The sequence below is a fragment of the Diabrotica undecimpunctata genome, chromosome 6 (genome assembly GCF_040954645.1).
Source record: "Diabrotica undecimpunctata isolate CICGRU chromosome 6, icDiaUnde3, whole genome shotgun sequence".
NCBI classification, from domain to species: domain Eukaryota; kingdom Metazoa; phylum Arthropoda; class Insecta; order Coleoptera; family Chrysomelidae; genus Diabrotica; species Diabrotica undecimpunctata.
Window position 1 is genome coordinate 49,099,142 of NC_092808.1, and position 14,737 is coordinate 49,113,878.

At 31.8% G+C, this 14,737-nt stretch overlaps 1 protein-coding gene across 2 annotated transcripts in view; it reads left to right on the top strand.

The window, feature by feature from the left end:
- Positions 1-13,256, top strand: part of LOC140443427 (sialin-like) — a 73,957-nt gene extending 60,701 nt beyond the window's left edge. For both annotated transcript variants that reach the window (XM_072534681.1, XM_072534680.1), the window contains exons 7-8: positions 6,965-7,203; positions 13,035-13,256. In XM_072534681.1, the coding sequence (XP_072390782.1) occupies positions 6,965-7,203; positions 13,035-13,220 (425 nt within the window). In that variant the 3' untranslated portion in view covers positions 13,221-13,256. The remainder of the gene's footprint in view (positions 1-6,964; positions 7,204-13,034) is intronic.
- The last annotated feature ends 1,481 nt before the right edge of the window (positions 13,257-14,737 follow it).

Below are 14,737 nucleotides of genomic sequence, written 5' to 3' on the forward strand. Positions count from 1 at the left end.
AAGAACTAACCGACCTTATTGAAGCTGGCAATGGGATAAGACGGGAATTTTCTGAGTCCTTTATTGTTTAACCTGATTATGGATGAAATAAAAAAAGAAATAACTAAGAAAGAATATCAAATGGGAGAAAAACAACTTAAAATAATCTGCTATGCAGACGACGCAATACTACTGTCTCAAAGTGAAGATAATTTACAACGTATGCTGCACCGATATAATATAGCCGCCAGAAAATTTAACATGTTCATTTCCCAAAAAATACAAAATGCATGGTTCTTTTTTTTATGTAGACATGACTCTGTCTGTTTTTCAATGTGCCCCCAGTAAGTTGTCGTTTCATCGTTTTTGTGGGCTTCCCACTGATCTTTTTCCTATTGGAGAACCGTCTCTTGCCGTCTTTACTACTCTATTTGTTATCATTCGGCTTATATGATCCATTTCCGTTCTACTCTTCTATTTCTTACCCACTTCTTGATGTATTCCACCTTGCAATTACGTCGTATATGTGTACTTCTAGTCCTGTCCAATAGTTTCTTGCCATCAATTTGTCCAAGTGTTTTTTTTGCTTTTTCTAACATCCTTTTTGTCCTCTCTATGTCAAGTCGTGTTTTTGCCGTGTATGTGAATATTGGTCTGAAGACTGTTTTGTAAATTCTGCCTTTTATTTCTTTCCCGATATTTTTATTTTTCCATATTGTTTCATCCGGGCAGCCTGCGGCTCTGTTTGCTCTATTTACTTGATCTTCCACTTCAATTTCGAGCTTTCCGTAGCTAGATAATGTGATGCGTAGATATGTAAACTTCATCACTTGTTTTATTATCTGACCTTCCAGCTCCAATTTACATCTTAGTAAATTTGCTGTTGTAACCATGCATTTTGTCTTTTTTGGAGAAATTAACATGTTAAATTTTCTGGCTTTTCTGGTTTTTCTGGCTAAATCGTTTTTACTTTGAGAGATTAGTATTGCGTCGGTTGCATAGCAGATTATTTTAAGTTTTTTTCCCCATTTGGTATCCTTTTGTAGTTCTTACTTTTTAGTTTATAATCAGGTTGAACAATAGAGAACTCAGGGAATCTCCCTGTCTTATTCCAGTGCCAGCTTCAATAGGGTAGGTTAGTTCTTCTTTCACTTTTACTTTTATTGTGTTGCATGGTTATAATAGCAAATTTACTAAGATTGGAGCTGGAAGGTCAGATAACAGAACAAGTGATGTAGTTTAAATATCTAGGCATGAAATTATCTAGCTACGAAAAGCTCGAAACTGAAGTGGAAGATCAAGTGAATGAAGCAAATAGAGCCGCAGGTTGCCTGAATAAAATAATATGGAGAAATAAAAATAGTGCGAAAGAAATGAAAGGCAGAATTTACAAAACAGTCATCAAACGAATAATGGCATACGCGACAAAAACACGACCTGACACAGAGAGGACAAAAAGGATGTTAAAAACAGCAAAGAAAAAACAATTAAGAAAATTGATGGTAAGACACAATGGAACAGAGCTAGAAGGACAGATATACGACGTAGATGCAAGGCAAAGAACATCAAGAACTGGGTAAGAAATAGAAGAGTAGAATGGGACGATCATATAAGCCGAATGACAATAAATAGAGTAGTAAAGACGGCAAGAGTCGGTTTCCCAATAAGAAGACAATCAGTGGGAAGACCACGAAATCGATGGAACGATAACTTGGTAAAGGTACATTGAAAAACAGACAGAGTACTGTCTACATAAAAAGAGGAAGAAGAAATAAGATGTACATTATTAAATTCATGTCGAATAAACATTATTATTACTGTTATGTCATTTTGATAGCATTCTTTCTAAAGCAATGCTATAAATGGGAATACCAGAAAAAAAATTAGTGGAGCTAACTCAAATGTGCACCACAGACTCATATGCGCGTAAAGGTAAGAGAAAGATAAGAGGTTGCTGTTTAATTTGGCCTTAGAATATGCAATAAGTAAAATATCGTCTGAGCTGACAGGGGATTTGCGAATCAAGGATCATAACTATTGTTGGCCTTTGCTAATGATCTAGATGCAGTCGCTCATTCTACAGGAGACGTTATAAAACAGGTGATCTGGGTTTTCGAATAAATGAAGAGAAGTCGAAATACATGCTATAATAGGATAATAGCTAAATATAAATAATAGTAACCAAAAATTAAAGACCAAGAGTTAGGCAGAACATAACTATTAATGACCATAACTTCGAAGTAGTAAAAGAGTTTAAATATCTGGGAAAGATACAGATGAATACATAGAAAAAAAAGAGTGGCTGTGGGTAAAAAGCATTATACTCCCTATTATCATTATTAAGATCTAAGTTTCTTAAAAGATAATCTAAGTTAAGACTGTACTTGTCAATTATTCGCCCAGTTATTACATATGAAAGTGAAACGTGGACTTTATATCAGCGGAAAATAAATAGGCTGTTGGTATTTAAAAGAAAGGTTCTCATAATAATATTTGAACCTCAAAGAGATAAATTGACAGAAGAGTGGAAATGGCACCACAACGCTTTCCGGTGACTCTCTATGATACTGAAAATATCGTCAGACTTATAAAAGCTAATTTGATAAGATGAGCAGGTTATGTGTTAAGATCAAACGAAGACAGAATGCTAAAGACAGTGTGTTTTGTTTGAAGGTAAAGTTGATTTCATGTAATCAAACGAACTTTAATATTTTCAAATTTTATTACTTTAGTGTGCGGTGACAATGACAGGATCTGATCTCTTTGTTGAATATATACAGTGATTGTCATTTGTTTTAAATAATCTACTACTGTTGAATGTACTAAACGTTCTTTCGTTTTGAATCGCATTAAATAATTTCTTTGTGTATGCGTACATTATTTCTCTATTAACAACGAAGAATATGCCTTATCAATTCGGCAATGAAAAATATGTGGATATGGTATATGGTAACTAAGTTGGCATATAATATTCCTACAGTTCTGATGTAGAAAACTCTTATGAGTAGGGACTTATGTTTCCTGTTGGCAATCCAATTTCATCGGCATACTGCCAGATAATTTAATAAGTTCAAGTATGGTTTAATTCATTTAATCTCAACCACTGTTTGGTTTTGAGGTTATTTTGCAAGTACTACAAAGTTCATTGAAGATGAACTGATTAGTTCGAAAACGTTTTAAACTTAATCCTTCTGGATTTTTAAATTTAATTTTAACTTAATATACCAATTACAACAAAAGTGGTTTACTTGGATGTTCGAATTATTATCCTCTTTGTTTATCATATGATTTTCCATATCTTGTAACTTTCTTTCCCAGTGTTCTCGTTTCTTTTCCCTGCAGGTCAGGTTTATTTTTTCTTTGCTGCTTCATAACTCTTCCTTTCGTCTGTTTAATCCCTTTTACATTATGTATCGAAACAATCGTTACTGTTTATTTTGTTTATTTTTCCTACTGTCTTTTCTGTCATTTTCACTATTATCTTCTCTATTTGGTCTCTATATTCTTGGTCAGTATCTTAATTTGGAATTGTGTCTTCTGACCTTTTTGTTATTTTCGATTTTAACTGGTTTTTTATGATTTTATTCTTTAGATTTTTTACATTAAAACTTGTTTGGGTTCTTTTGGAATTTCTTTTTTTATAGTCGCTACTACCATAAAATGATTGATCGTGTTGCTGTTCATTTCTCGAAAACTTTGAACATTCGTGATGGTATTGGCGTATTTATTTTTAATTCAAACGTGGTCTATTTGATTTGCAGTGTTACTACAAGGTGAGATCTTTGTTGTTTTATAGATGTTTTTTCCGTCAAAATGTGTAATACTGATTTACATCTTTTGTTCTATTGCAAAATTTATTAGCAGCATGCCGTTTTTATTTGAAGTTCCGTGTTAACTTGTGATATTTTTGTAGATGTTTTCTCTTCCCATTTCTGCGTTAAAGTCGCCTATTACTACTTTTCGGTAGGTGGTTTAAAAAGTCTTCTAATTAGTGGTAAAAATCCATTTTTATATCCTTTCCGAGATTGATTTAAAGTCTAAATACTACACTTGTGACTTTTCTTTATTAGAAACCTCGTACCCAACATTCTATTTGCCTCACCAATATTAAATAAGATTGCTTTATCATTTTCTGATATTTTAGTTGTCTTAAGTTTTGTTTCTTAGAGAGCAAGAAAGTTCAGTTCGTATTGATTCAAGATGCTGATTCCGTTTTTCACTGCTCCCCCTTCCTAAATACCTACTTCTTACATTCCATATGGATATTTTTAGTTGGTTTTCCTTTAATTTTTATCCTTTTTTGATTGTTTATGTTTGTTTGTTTGTACGTTGTTTGTTTTGTTTGTTTGTTCGTGTGTTTGTTTTGTATGTTTGTTTGTTTGTTTTATTTGTTTGTTTGTTGTTTATTTGTTTGCAATAAAAAAAGTAGTTTTCCATTTAAGATTTCAAAGTTGTTTCATGCCCAACCCCCAGGGGGTGAGGGTGCGTGGTCATGTTAAGTACCATTTAATAGATTTTTAAAAAATATTAAACATGTTTGTTTAGTTTTTCATTTGGAAGTGTATTTCTCGAGATATTAAACCGTTTCCATAATTTTCCAAAAGTATCATGATAAATCGTTTTTTTTTCGATTTATATATATCTAGCAGCGATTAAAAAAATATTCCTTACAAAAGTTACTTACTTTTTTCAAGAGGAATTCAAATCTGCAATAAATATACTATATATATATATATATATATATATATATATATATATATATATATATATATATATATAGTACTTCTTTTTTCTTATATATATATATATATATATATATATATATATATATATATATATATATATATATATATAAGAGTAAGAAAAAGAAGTACTTGTGACTCGTTTGGAAAAAATATATAAATATGTTATGGATGGGTTGGAGTCAATAAAAGGGGCTATTGGCTAACTATTTTTTATCTTGGGCTTCCAATTGTGTTTACAATTATTTTCAGGAGCTGCTAAAAAATACAAAACATCTTACAAAGTGGAACTAGAAACAAAAACTATATTAACTCACCAAATAAAATTAGTTTTGTTAATAAATTGCTGCTAAACATATTAAAAAAAAACCATTCTATAAACATTTTAAACATTTTCTTATCTAATAAATGTTTCTTAAATTTTGTAATATAATTTTCTTTTTTTGTGTTAAAAAAGTTTTTCCAAATTATATTACAAAATTTAAGAGACATTTATTAGATAAGAAAATTTTTAGAATATTTTTTTATTTTTAAATATGTTTAGCAGCAATTTATTAACAAAACTAATTTTATTTGGTGAGTTAATATAATTTTTTTTTCTAGTTCCACCTTGACACAATTGAAAGCTCGAGATAAAAAATAGTTAGCCCCTTTTATTGACTCTAACCCATCCAAAACATATATATATATATATATATATATATATATATATATATATATATATATATATATATATATATATATATATATATATATATATTGTGATGATGTTTTATTTGTGAATGATGAGCAATGAGTGTTTTTTAATAATATATATATAGGGTTTTTATCGCGGTTCTCAAGGAATTAGTTTGTAAGCACTTTTTTAAATTATCTTTGTTATATCTATTATGAAACACACATATATATCTAACCTAGCCAATGTAAATTAAAAATAAACTATCTTTAAATTGAAATTCTTATGAAACTAATTAAATTCTATAGACAATGTAAAATTTAAACAAACTATCTTTAAAATTGAAATTGTTATGACACTAACTAAATTATATTAACAAAATTGTGTACCTTTCTGTCACCGAATGCCTAAATGAAACTGTTCTCCACTATATAGATTTTAATAACCACTCAATGTCTTCGTTCTCAGCTTCGGTTATCCTTGTTTTTGTGAAATTCCTTTTTCCTATTACCAGCTTCCACCAATTTAACATATTTTTCTTCTTAATAGCATTTATATTTATTCTTCTTTTCAATATACCAATATCCAATCACCAAATATATTATATAATTTTAATTTTCAATTAATACTTTGTTCCATTATCCAATCACCATTTATACATAACATAATTTTTAATCTTCAATAATATTTTCTTTATTCTGTTTCTTAATCTTCATTAAACTTACTATATTGAATATTTCACCAACTGACTGACTGTATTCTATCTTGAACTATATTGAAAATAGGACCGACTGACTTTATACTGACTTCATAACTGTAACTAACTGCCTGACCGACTTCATACTAACTGACTGGCCATTTTGAATCCAAATCACCGAGTATTTATACCTTTTTAATCTTCCAGAACCATCTGGCAAGAAATCCTATTCGATTTATTCCATTTCCTACATATCTGAATTTTCTGGAATAGTCTATTTCGCAAACAGGCCATCTTCCGTGATCTAGAGAATTCTTTACTCTTCTATCGAGAATCTTATCGACATTTAGGCTTTTCAGATCAGAATATAAACTTATATGTAAATTAAACACCTTAATTAATAAACTACACTACTTCAAATCCGTAACTATATGTAAACTAAACATTTTAAACTAACACATAACCCTATTTCACATTCGCAAATTATTAATTTCTGTAACTGTCATTTATTCCGAGTAGGTATATTTGGTTACCTAATCACATGGCTCACTTACATATATTTACAATATTATAATTATTAAAATAAAACTTTTTACACTTATTATATGCTAATTTCTTAAGAATACCCTCATATAAATAATTTTTATAAAATTCTCTAGTATATAACTTATTAAAATAACCAAATATTTTTTATATCTAACATTATCTAGTGTGTAACTAATAAATTATTTTCTTTAAACACCAATCATCTCAATATATATATATATATATATATATATATATATATATATATATATATATATATATATATATATATACCTTTCGTCACTTAATAATTAAAGGATTAATTAATTTATTGTTTTATTTCAGGTTCTATGATACCAGCATTATCATTACTTGCTCTAGGATTTGTACCAGATGATGAAAGAACATTGTCTGTTATATTATTAGTAATAGGAGTAGGAATTCCAGCTTCTTGTGGTGTTGGTAGTGGTATAAATCATATCGATATAGCACCATCATTTGCTGGGATTGTTCTCGCTATAATAAATAGCTGTGGAAGCTTTGTCTCCATATTCGGACCTTTGTCGGTACAACTTATAGACGAGGTAAGTCAAAATGAAATCAGAAATCCTCATAACCTAATTTTATAATATCTACAGCCAATAATATTCATATTTGGGCATATACATCTCCCTTTAGTCTCCACCATTTGTCTTTCTGTTGTGGAGATGTGGAAAATCCTGAGATTATATGGACTAAAAATTATATGGATCACTAAAAATTATATATTTTATTTAACTCTTTTACAAAGGATACAAAGTCAACTGGAACACTCAGGTAAAGTAACAAAAGAAATAGCCATAAAAAGTGGAGTCAAACAGTATTGTGTACTCTTCTACTCTATGATAGATTTGGTAATGAGAAAAGTAACCGTCGATCGAACAGGCATCAGATGGAACCTATTCAAGCAGTTATAAGATCTTGAATTTACGGATGACATCTGCCTACTAACTGAACACCGAAGTCATATGCAAACAAAAATTGACAAGTTGGCACATCACTCTGATACGACTGGACTGATATTAAACACAGAGAAAACTGAGAGTAAGGAAGTAGAAGAGGTAGACAAGTTTACACTTTTGGGGTTTCATACAAAGAAACAGGAGTGTAAAAAGGATATATAGACGAGAATAATAAAGGCTCAACAAGGCTCAAAAAACTACAAACTTTTCTAAACAAATGTTTAAGAAAAATCCTGAAAATATACTGGGCCAATAGAATAACTAATACAAAACTACGAAAAAAAAACAAAACAAACCAACATATCTAATACAGTAAAGGACAAAAAAGGGGAAATGAATTAGCCACACTTTGAGAAAAAAACAAAGCAACATAACCAAACACGCACTTGAATACTAACCAGAGGGGAAAAGAAAGATATGAAGACCAGCTAAAAGCTGGAAAAGAACTATAACGAGAGAACACGAAAACATTGGAATAAGATAGGGTGAAATTAAAATGTGTGTTACCTGTACTCACTTATGGAGTGGAAACATTAACACTCACAAAAAAGGTAGTTATTAAGATTGGCGTAACTCAGATGGCTATGGAGCGCCAGATGTTGGGTGTCTCTCTGAGAGACCGAATCCCAAACGAACAAATACGTCGTAGAACAAAAACAACAGACGCTATCGAAAAAATCGTGTCGTGAAAATGAAATTGGGCAGGACACGTTGCCAGATTATCAGACAACCGATGAACAAAACGTATTTTAGAGTGGAGACCAAGGTAAGAAGCAATATGGAGCAGAGAACGCCCACCAACTAGATGGACTGACGACCTAAAGCGTGTTGGCAATAACCGGATGCAAGCTGCACAAGACAAAGACAGATGTAAAGAGCTGAGGGAGACCTATGTTCAGCAGTGGATACATCCAGGTTAATGATGATGATGATGATGATGAAATTAAAAACAGAGCAAGAAATAGAAGATAATGGAAGGAACTAGCACACAGTTTATCCAGAGAAAAAATAAGAAAGAAGATGCGCTAGCCCGACCAGTCAGCAATCTTACACTTTTAGCCAAGAAGCGCATAAGCGCCCAATACTCCACATGGAGGGATTGAACTAGAGAGAGATACTATGTTTTTTTCCATATTAACTCTATTCTTCTGAAAAAGTCTTAGTATTTTGAAAGTGTTAAACCCCTTTAAAACTAAACGTAACGCCTATGTTTTGTCAGTGTCAATGGTAAATTTTTTTCGTCACGTCAAAAACTACAATAAAACAAAATTTTTAACATTACTAGGAAACTTTATTAAGTGTAACGTAAATCAAATGGACTAAATTTTAAATTAATAAATTCATACTTTAAAACAGTTTAATCAGCAGCTATTTTTTTATTTTTAAATGCATAGTTATAATACACTCATAAACAGTACATTAAGTAATTAGTATTTTGTTATTAGTACATTATATTAGCCATCAATGTACAATGTACATAGTACATTGATGGCTGATATATTTCACTAAAAATTTTGGCTGTGGTGCGTTGAATTCAGAATTTTGGCCTAGTTGGCGTGAGGTGATATGACATCTTTTACGGTTGGTGCTCCTAGGTCATTGTGGATGATTGCATTACTCACATAGCAAGGGGCGTTAGCTATTATACGCAGTGTTTTACGCAATGACAGTTGTGAGTTTCTGTCAAGTAAGCAATTCATTTGTTTTAATTTTATATTGAGCTGAGTGTTTTTGGCGTTAATGTGTTGCTTCCAGGTCAGCTTTCGGTCCAAATGCAACCCAAGATATTTCACAACGTCCCTAGCAGGAATGGGGCATTGTTTAGACTAACTTGTGGACAAGTGCGAGTTGTTGTTAATGTGATTTGGGCTGATTTTTTGTTATTGACTTTAATTTTCCATTTTGTCAACCAATTCGGTAATGTTTGCAAGTAATTTTGTAGCTTTTTAGATGATATGTCTGGGTCTTTGTTTGGAACTAAAACGGCTGTATCATCGGCAAAAGTCACCACTATGATGTCATCTATAATAGGTATGTCATCACTAAAGATAGGTACAGAAAGGGACCGACGACACTTCCCTGAGGAACTCCGGATTGAGTTGAGTGATAGGTTGAGAAATCATTATTGATTTTTACTTGGAACGAACGTTCGTTAATATAGAACTTCAAGACAAGGTACATATAGCTAGGCAGTAAAAATTTTAATTTATATAGCAAACCGTTGTGCCAGACTTTATCAAAAGCCTGCTGAATATCGAGAAATACTGAGCCATACATAGTCTTTTCTTCCAAACTTTTCTTGATTTGATTTACTATTCTATAACACTGTTGGATTGTTCAATATTTTTGACGGAAACCAAACTGATGGTCGGGTATTATGTTCTCGAGTGGTATAGTTTTGCTTATTCTATTTAGCAGGAGTCTTTCAAATATCTTGGACATTAGGTTTTCTTAGTATTGGTTCCTTGAATTTTTACTTACTCTCCATATAGAGTGGTCACCTGGAGAAATATTGTTAATATAAAAATTCAAGGTGTCATTACGAGCTTGATTTAGCGCATGTTGTGTTAGTTTATTTAGCTGTGTCTTTTTAAATGGATTTCAGGACCTTTGTCATTTTGCACGTGTTCTCCTTTTTCTATTATTATTTGTTTAATATGTAATGGCACATTGTTGTCTTCCTGTTTAAAATTACGACGAACTTTTTGAAGCATATTAGGGGTTATTAGACTACATTCATAAATTATTCATCGTCTTAGTTCTTCCAACGAGCAATGCATTGTTTCGTGATAGAAAATAATGGAATAAATTGAAAGGAAGGAATGGTACTGATTGGATATCGCCTAATGGTTATGCTATAAAACGGAGGTGCCCTGCATTGTTAAAAAAAAAACACACAAATCATCTTCTAAGTACCTGTTTTCAGTTTTGATTATATTTTTCACAATGAGATTAACTGTGTCCTCTAATAATTCTAAATATGCTTTTCCGTTCAAATTTTGTTGCAAAAGAATTGCCCAAAAACACGATCCCCATAAATTCCTGCATACACGATTATACAGTGTGGAAACCACTTATGGAATAAAATTGTTTGTGTCCTTATTTAAAAAAATAATAAAACATGTTGGGATACCTTAACTTTTAAATTTAAATGTGCGCTTTTTAAACATAAATTTGAATGTACAGGGTAATCCACGCAAGTCTGGCATAGTCCATAATCTGTATTTTAAATGAAACATCCTGTATATTTTTATGTTTTTAAAAGCTCCTTAACAACCTGATCTCAACGAACTATATCATGTAGGGTCTACTACGAATAATACAAGGTGAAATTTTGAAATTAAGTATAATTTTCTTCAAGACAAATAATTCATAGAATACTTGAGGTAATTAATTAGACTACATTAAAATAAATGCTAAAAATGTTCTTCACCTTGTTGTTGGCAATAACACAGTCTCCTATAAAAGTCGTCCCGAACTTTGTTTAAAGTTTGAGGTGAAATATTCCGTATTTCTGTAGTTATGCTTTCTTTGAGGTCTTCAATGCTAGTTGGTTGTGTTGCATATACTTTGTTCTTGAGATAACCCCACAGAAAAAATCCAAAGGCGTCAGATCTGGCAACCCAGCTGGCGACTCAATAGTACCCCTTCGTCCAATCCATTTATTGAAAAAGATTTCATTCAAGTAATTTCTCACCATTAAAGCATAATGGAGTGTTGCACCGTCCTGCTGGAACCAGACAGTTTCATGCGGTAGGGTAGGATCTATTGAATTGGAATATAAGTTAGCCAACTGAGGAAGAACATCGTCTCTTAGGATTCTTAAATATCTTTTCGCTGTCAAATTACCATCTACAAATATAGGACACATAATATGATCTCCTATAATACCTGCCCAAAAATTCAACTTTTGAGTATATTGAGTGTGTATTTCACGCATTCAATGAGGTTCTCCGCTGACCAATATCTACAGTTTTGTCGGTTTACCTCTCCATTGGACGTTGGATTCCCTGCGACACTTAAAAAAATATCCACTTTTACCTCATATTCAATGAATTTCGGTTTTCTTTTTAACGGTTTGACATGTCCAAGTTCTCTGAATTGTGCATTAATTTTAGACACAGTACCTTGTGCATAATTAGGCAACTGAGGATACCTCTGAATAAATAAGTTTACTACTTCAACTTGACTTCTACAATTCTCCCCGTAACCGATCATCATTAAAATCTCAATTCGGTGGGTCTCAGTTAAATATTTCATTTTTATTTCTGCAAGAAATTAGCTTTTAACTAGGAATTTATTATTTTAATGTAAAATGCCAACACATCAACAACTGATTGATAACAATCCGCAATATTTACCGATTTAGTTTAATTAGCAGACTATCTAGGCAGTTTTTACCTATTAATGACAAAAAATGAATGATGAATGAAATTTGACGATACCTCGGCCATATTCTGAGAGGAAAACAAAACGCAATCCCTCAACTAATCATCCAGGGAAAGATTGAAGGCAAGAGAGGAGTAGGTCGCAAACAAATGTCGTGGCTACGGAACATAAAGAACTGGATAGGCATAAATAACACTGGTGATCTTTTGCATGCCGCAAAAGACAAACGTCTGGCCTTAAGATAATTCGCCAACGCACTATAGGTGCACGGCACTATAAGAAAAAGAAGACAAAAAATGTTAACACGGTTACTTAACATAAATTTTCCCCAATATACTGACACTAAGAGTAGAAGTGTATTGTCTGTAGGTATTTAGCTAATTTAAAATAATATCATAACACGTGATAAATTATTAGTTTCAAAATTTAACCTTATATTATTCATTATAGATCCTACATGATATGGTTCGTTGAAATTAGGTTGTTAAGAATCTTTTAAAAACATAAAAATATACAGGGTGTTTCACTAAAAATAAGGATTATGGACTATGCCAGACTTGCGTGGATCACCCTGTAGATATAAATTTACGTTTAAAAAGCGCACATTTAAATTTAAAAGTTAACGTGTCCCAGAGTTTTTTAATATTTTCTATAATAAGGACACAAACAATTTTATTCCATAAGTGGTTTCCACACGGTATAAAGTTGTTGTATAATAGGTGTTGTGGAAATATGTTTTTTGGAAAATCCTAGGACTTTCCACAACACTAAATTATCTCAATAACAGCAATTATTGTATCGATTTACAGTACCAGTTAGAAAAAAAGAACATTCATCCCAAGAACGAATATTAAATAAAATCACTATTTCGAATCACTATTTCGACCTTTAATTATTGACGTATAAGCTACGGCAATATTAATTATTTCAAATAATCAAGTTTTTATACTACCAATAGTGGCAGTAGTTGCTTATGTTTTTACTTATATTCTTATTCAAAACTAATCTTTATTTTTTCCTTTTAGAACAAAAAAGGACAATGGGCAATAATATTTACGATAGCTGCAGTAATGTATGGGATATCATCCATTTTGTTTTTATTTTTTGCCACAGCTGATATTCAAGACTTTGATCCTGCCAATAAGGAAAAGATGACAAAAAGAAAAATGAGGGAGAAGAAACATTCTGTAATATCTGTAATCTCAATGTAAATACTTTAATAAATAATAAAATAGTAAATATTTTAATTATCTAAGAAATCAATTAACTCTTCGGTACACATGTGATACTTTGATACACGTAAGCATGGGTTAGGTCTGAGAAACCCACAAATTAAACTAAGAATTTTTTATGTTTAATTTTGTAACAACAGGTTTGCGTTGCATATATTAGAACTACTACTAAAGTCAACTTACATGCATTAAAAGAAAATGAACTTCTATTATAGTACTAAAACTATAAAAGAAATTACGTACTACAAAATGATCAATGTTTAAAAAACACCTCGTATATAACTTATTTAGTCATTTTATCAAAGCATATGCGACAAACAGGTACGGTATGTTCCAAGCAAATACAGTTTTTTACAATAGTGACACATATATCGAGTTTTACGAAATCTACAAAAAGCACAACGCCCCCATTTATTTTGCAATTCCGCAAGTGCTTGTACTGGTTTAACACCACTGAGTTTAGCAGCAAGCTCTCTTATATCTTGTGCCTAATGAGGAGATTGAGCTCTTTCTTTTATATTGTCCATTACTAACTGAACAGCTAGTTCTTAAAAAAAATCTTCTTCTTTTGCTTGTTTTTAGATCCAGTTTGTTAGTTCTATGTATCACAAATGCATTTATTGCAGCAACATTAAGCAATCCATAAAACATGACCATGGGCAAACGTTTTGTATTTCTTGCGACAGTATACGAACCTCGAAGTTGGTCAACCGTGTCCACACCACCTTTTGTAGAGTTATAGAACGTTATTACTTCAGTTTTACTGTCGTCACCCGTTGTCGGATCGATTTGGTCATCATGGTTTAGGGTTGATAAAAGAACATATTTTTTTGGTTTTGGTATATATGACAATATCGTCATATCTGTGGTAAATCCAAAAATAGTTGATTTTGGCGGTTTATTGTTCAATAAAAATTCGGTTGGGATATGCCTTTTGTTTTTCCGTAGGGTGCCTACAATTGTTAGACTATGATTTGTCAGTAAGTTTTGTGCGACTTCAATCGATGTAAACCAATTGTCCATTGTGACATTTCGGTTGGATTTGGAGATTGGTTTGCAAAGCCGCTCAACCACATCGTAGGCTACAGAACTGATAGAATATGGACCTGGTGGTTGTGTACAGGCATAGATTTCTAATTGATAAGTATAGAAAGTGCGAGAATCCACCAAAGAATATACCTTCAGACCTTATCGGTCCAGTTTGTTTGGAAGGTATATTCGAAAACTACAGCGACCTCTAAACCCTAAAAGCATCTCATCGATAGTGACATATTGGCCAATAATATTTTTGAAAATTTTCAACTACATCCTCGAATACGACTCTAACTGCTGCAAGTTTGTCTACTTGTTTCCGTTCGTCCCTTGTACGATTATCATCTAGGCGTAAGCACTTCATCAGAAATCTAAATCTACGGAGAGCCATCGTTGCCGGAAATATGTCAATGCCCGGACCATTTTTTTCTCAAAACTCAAAAATTGAAGTTCTACCTCCACGG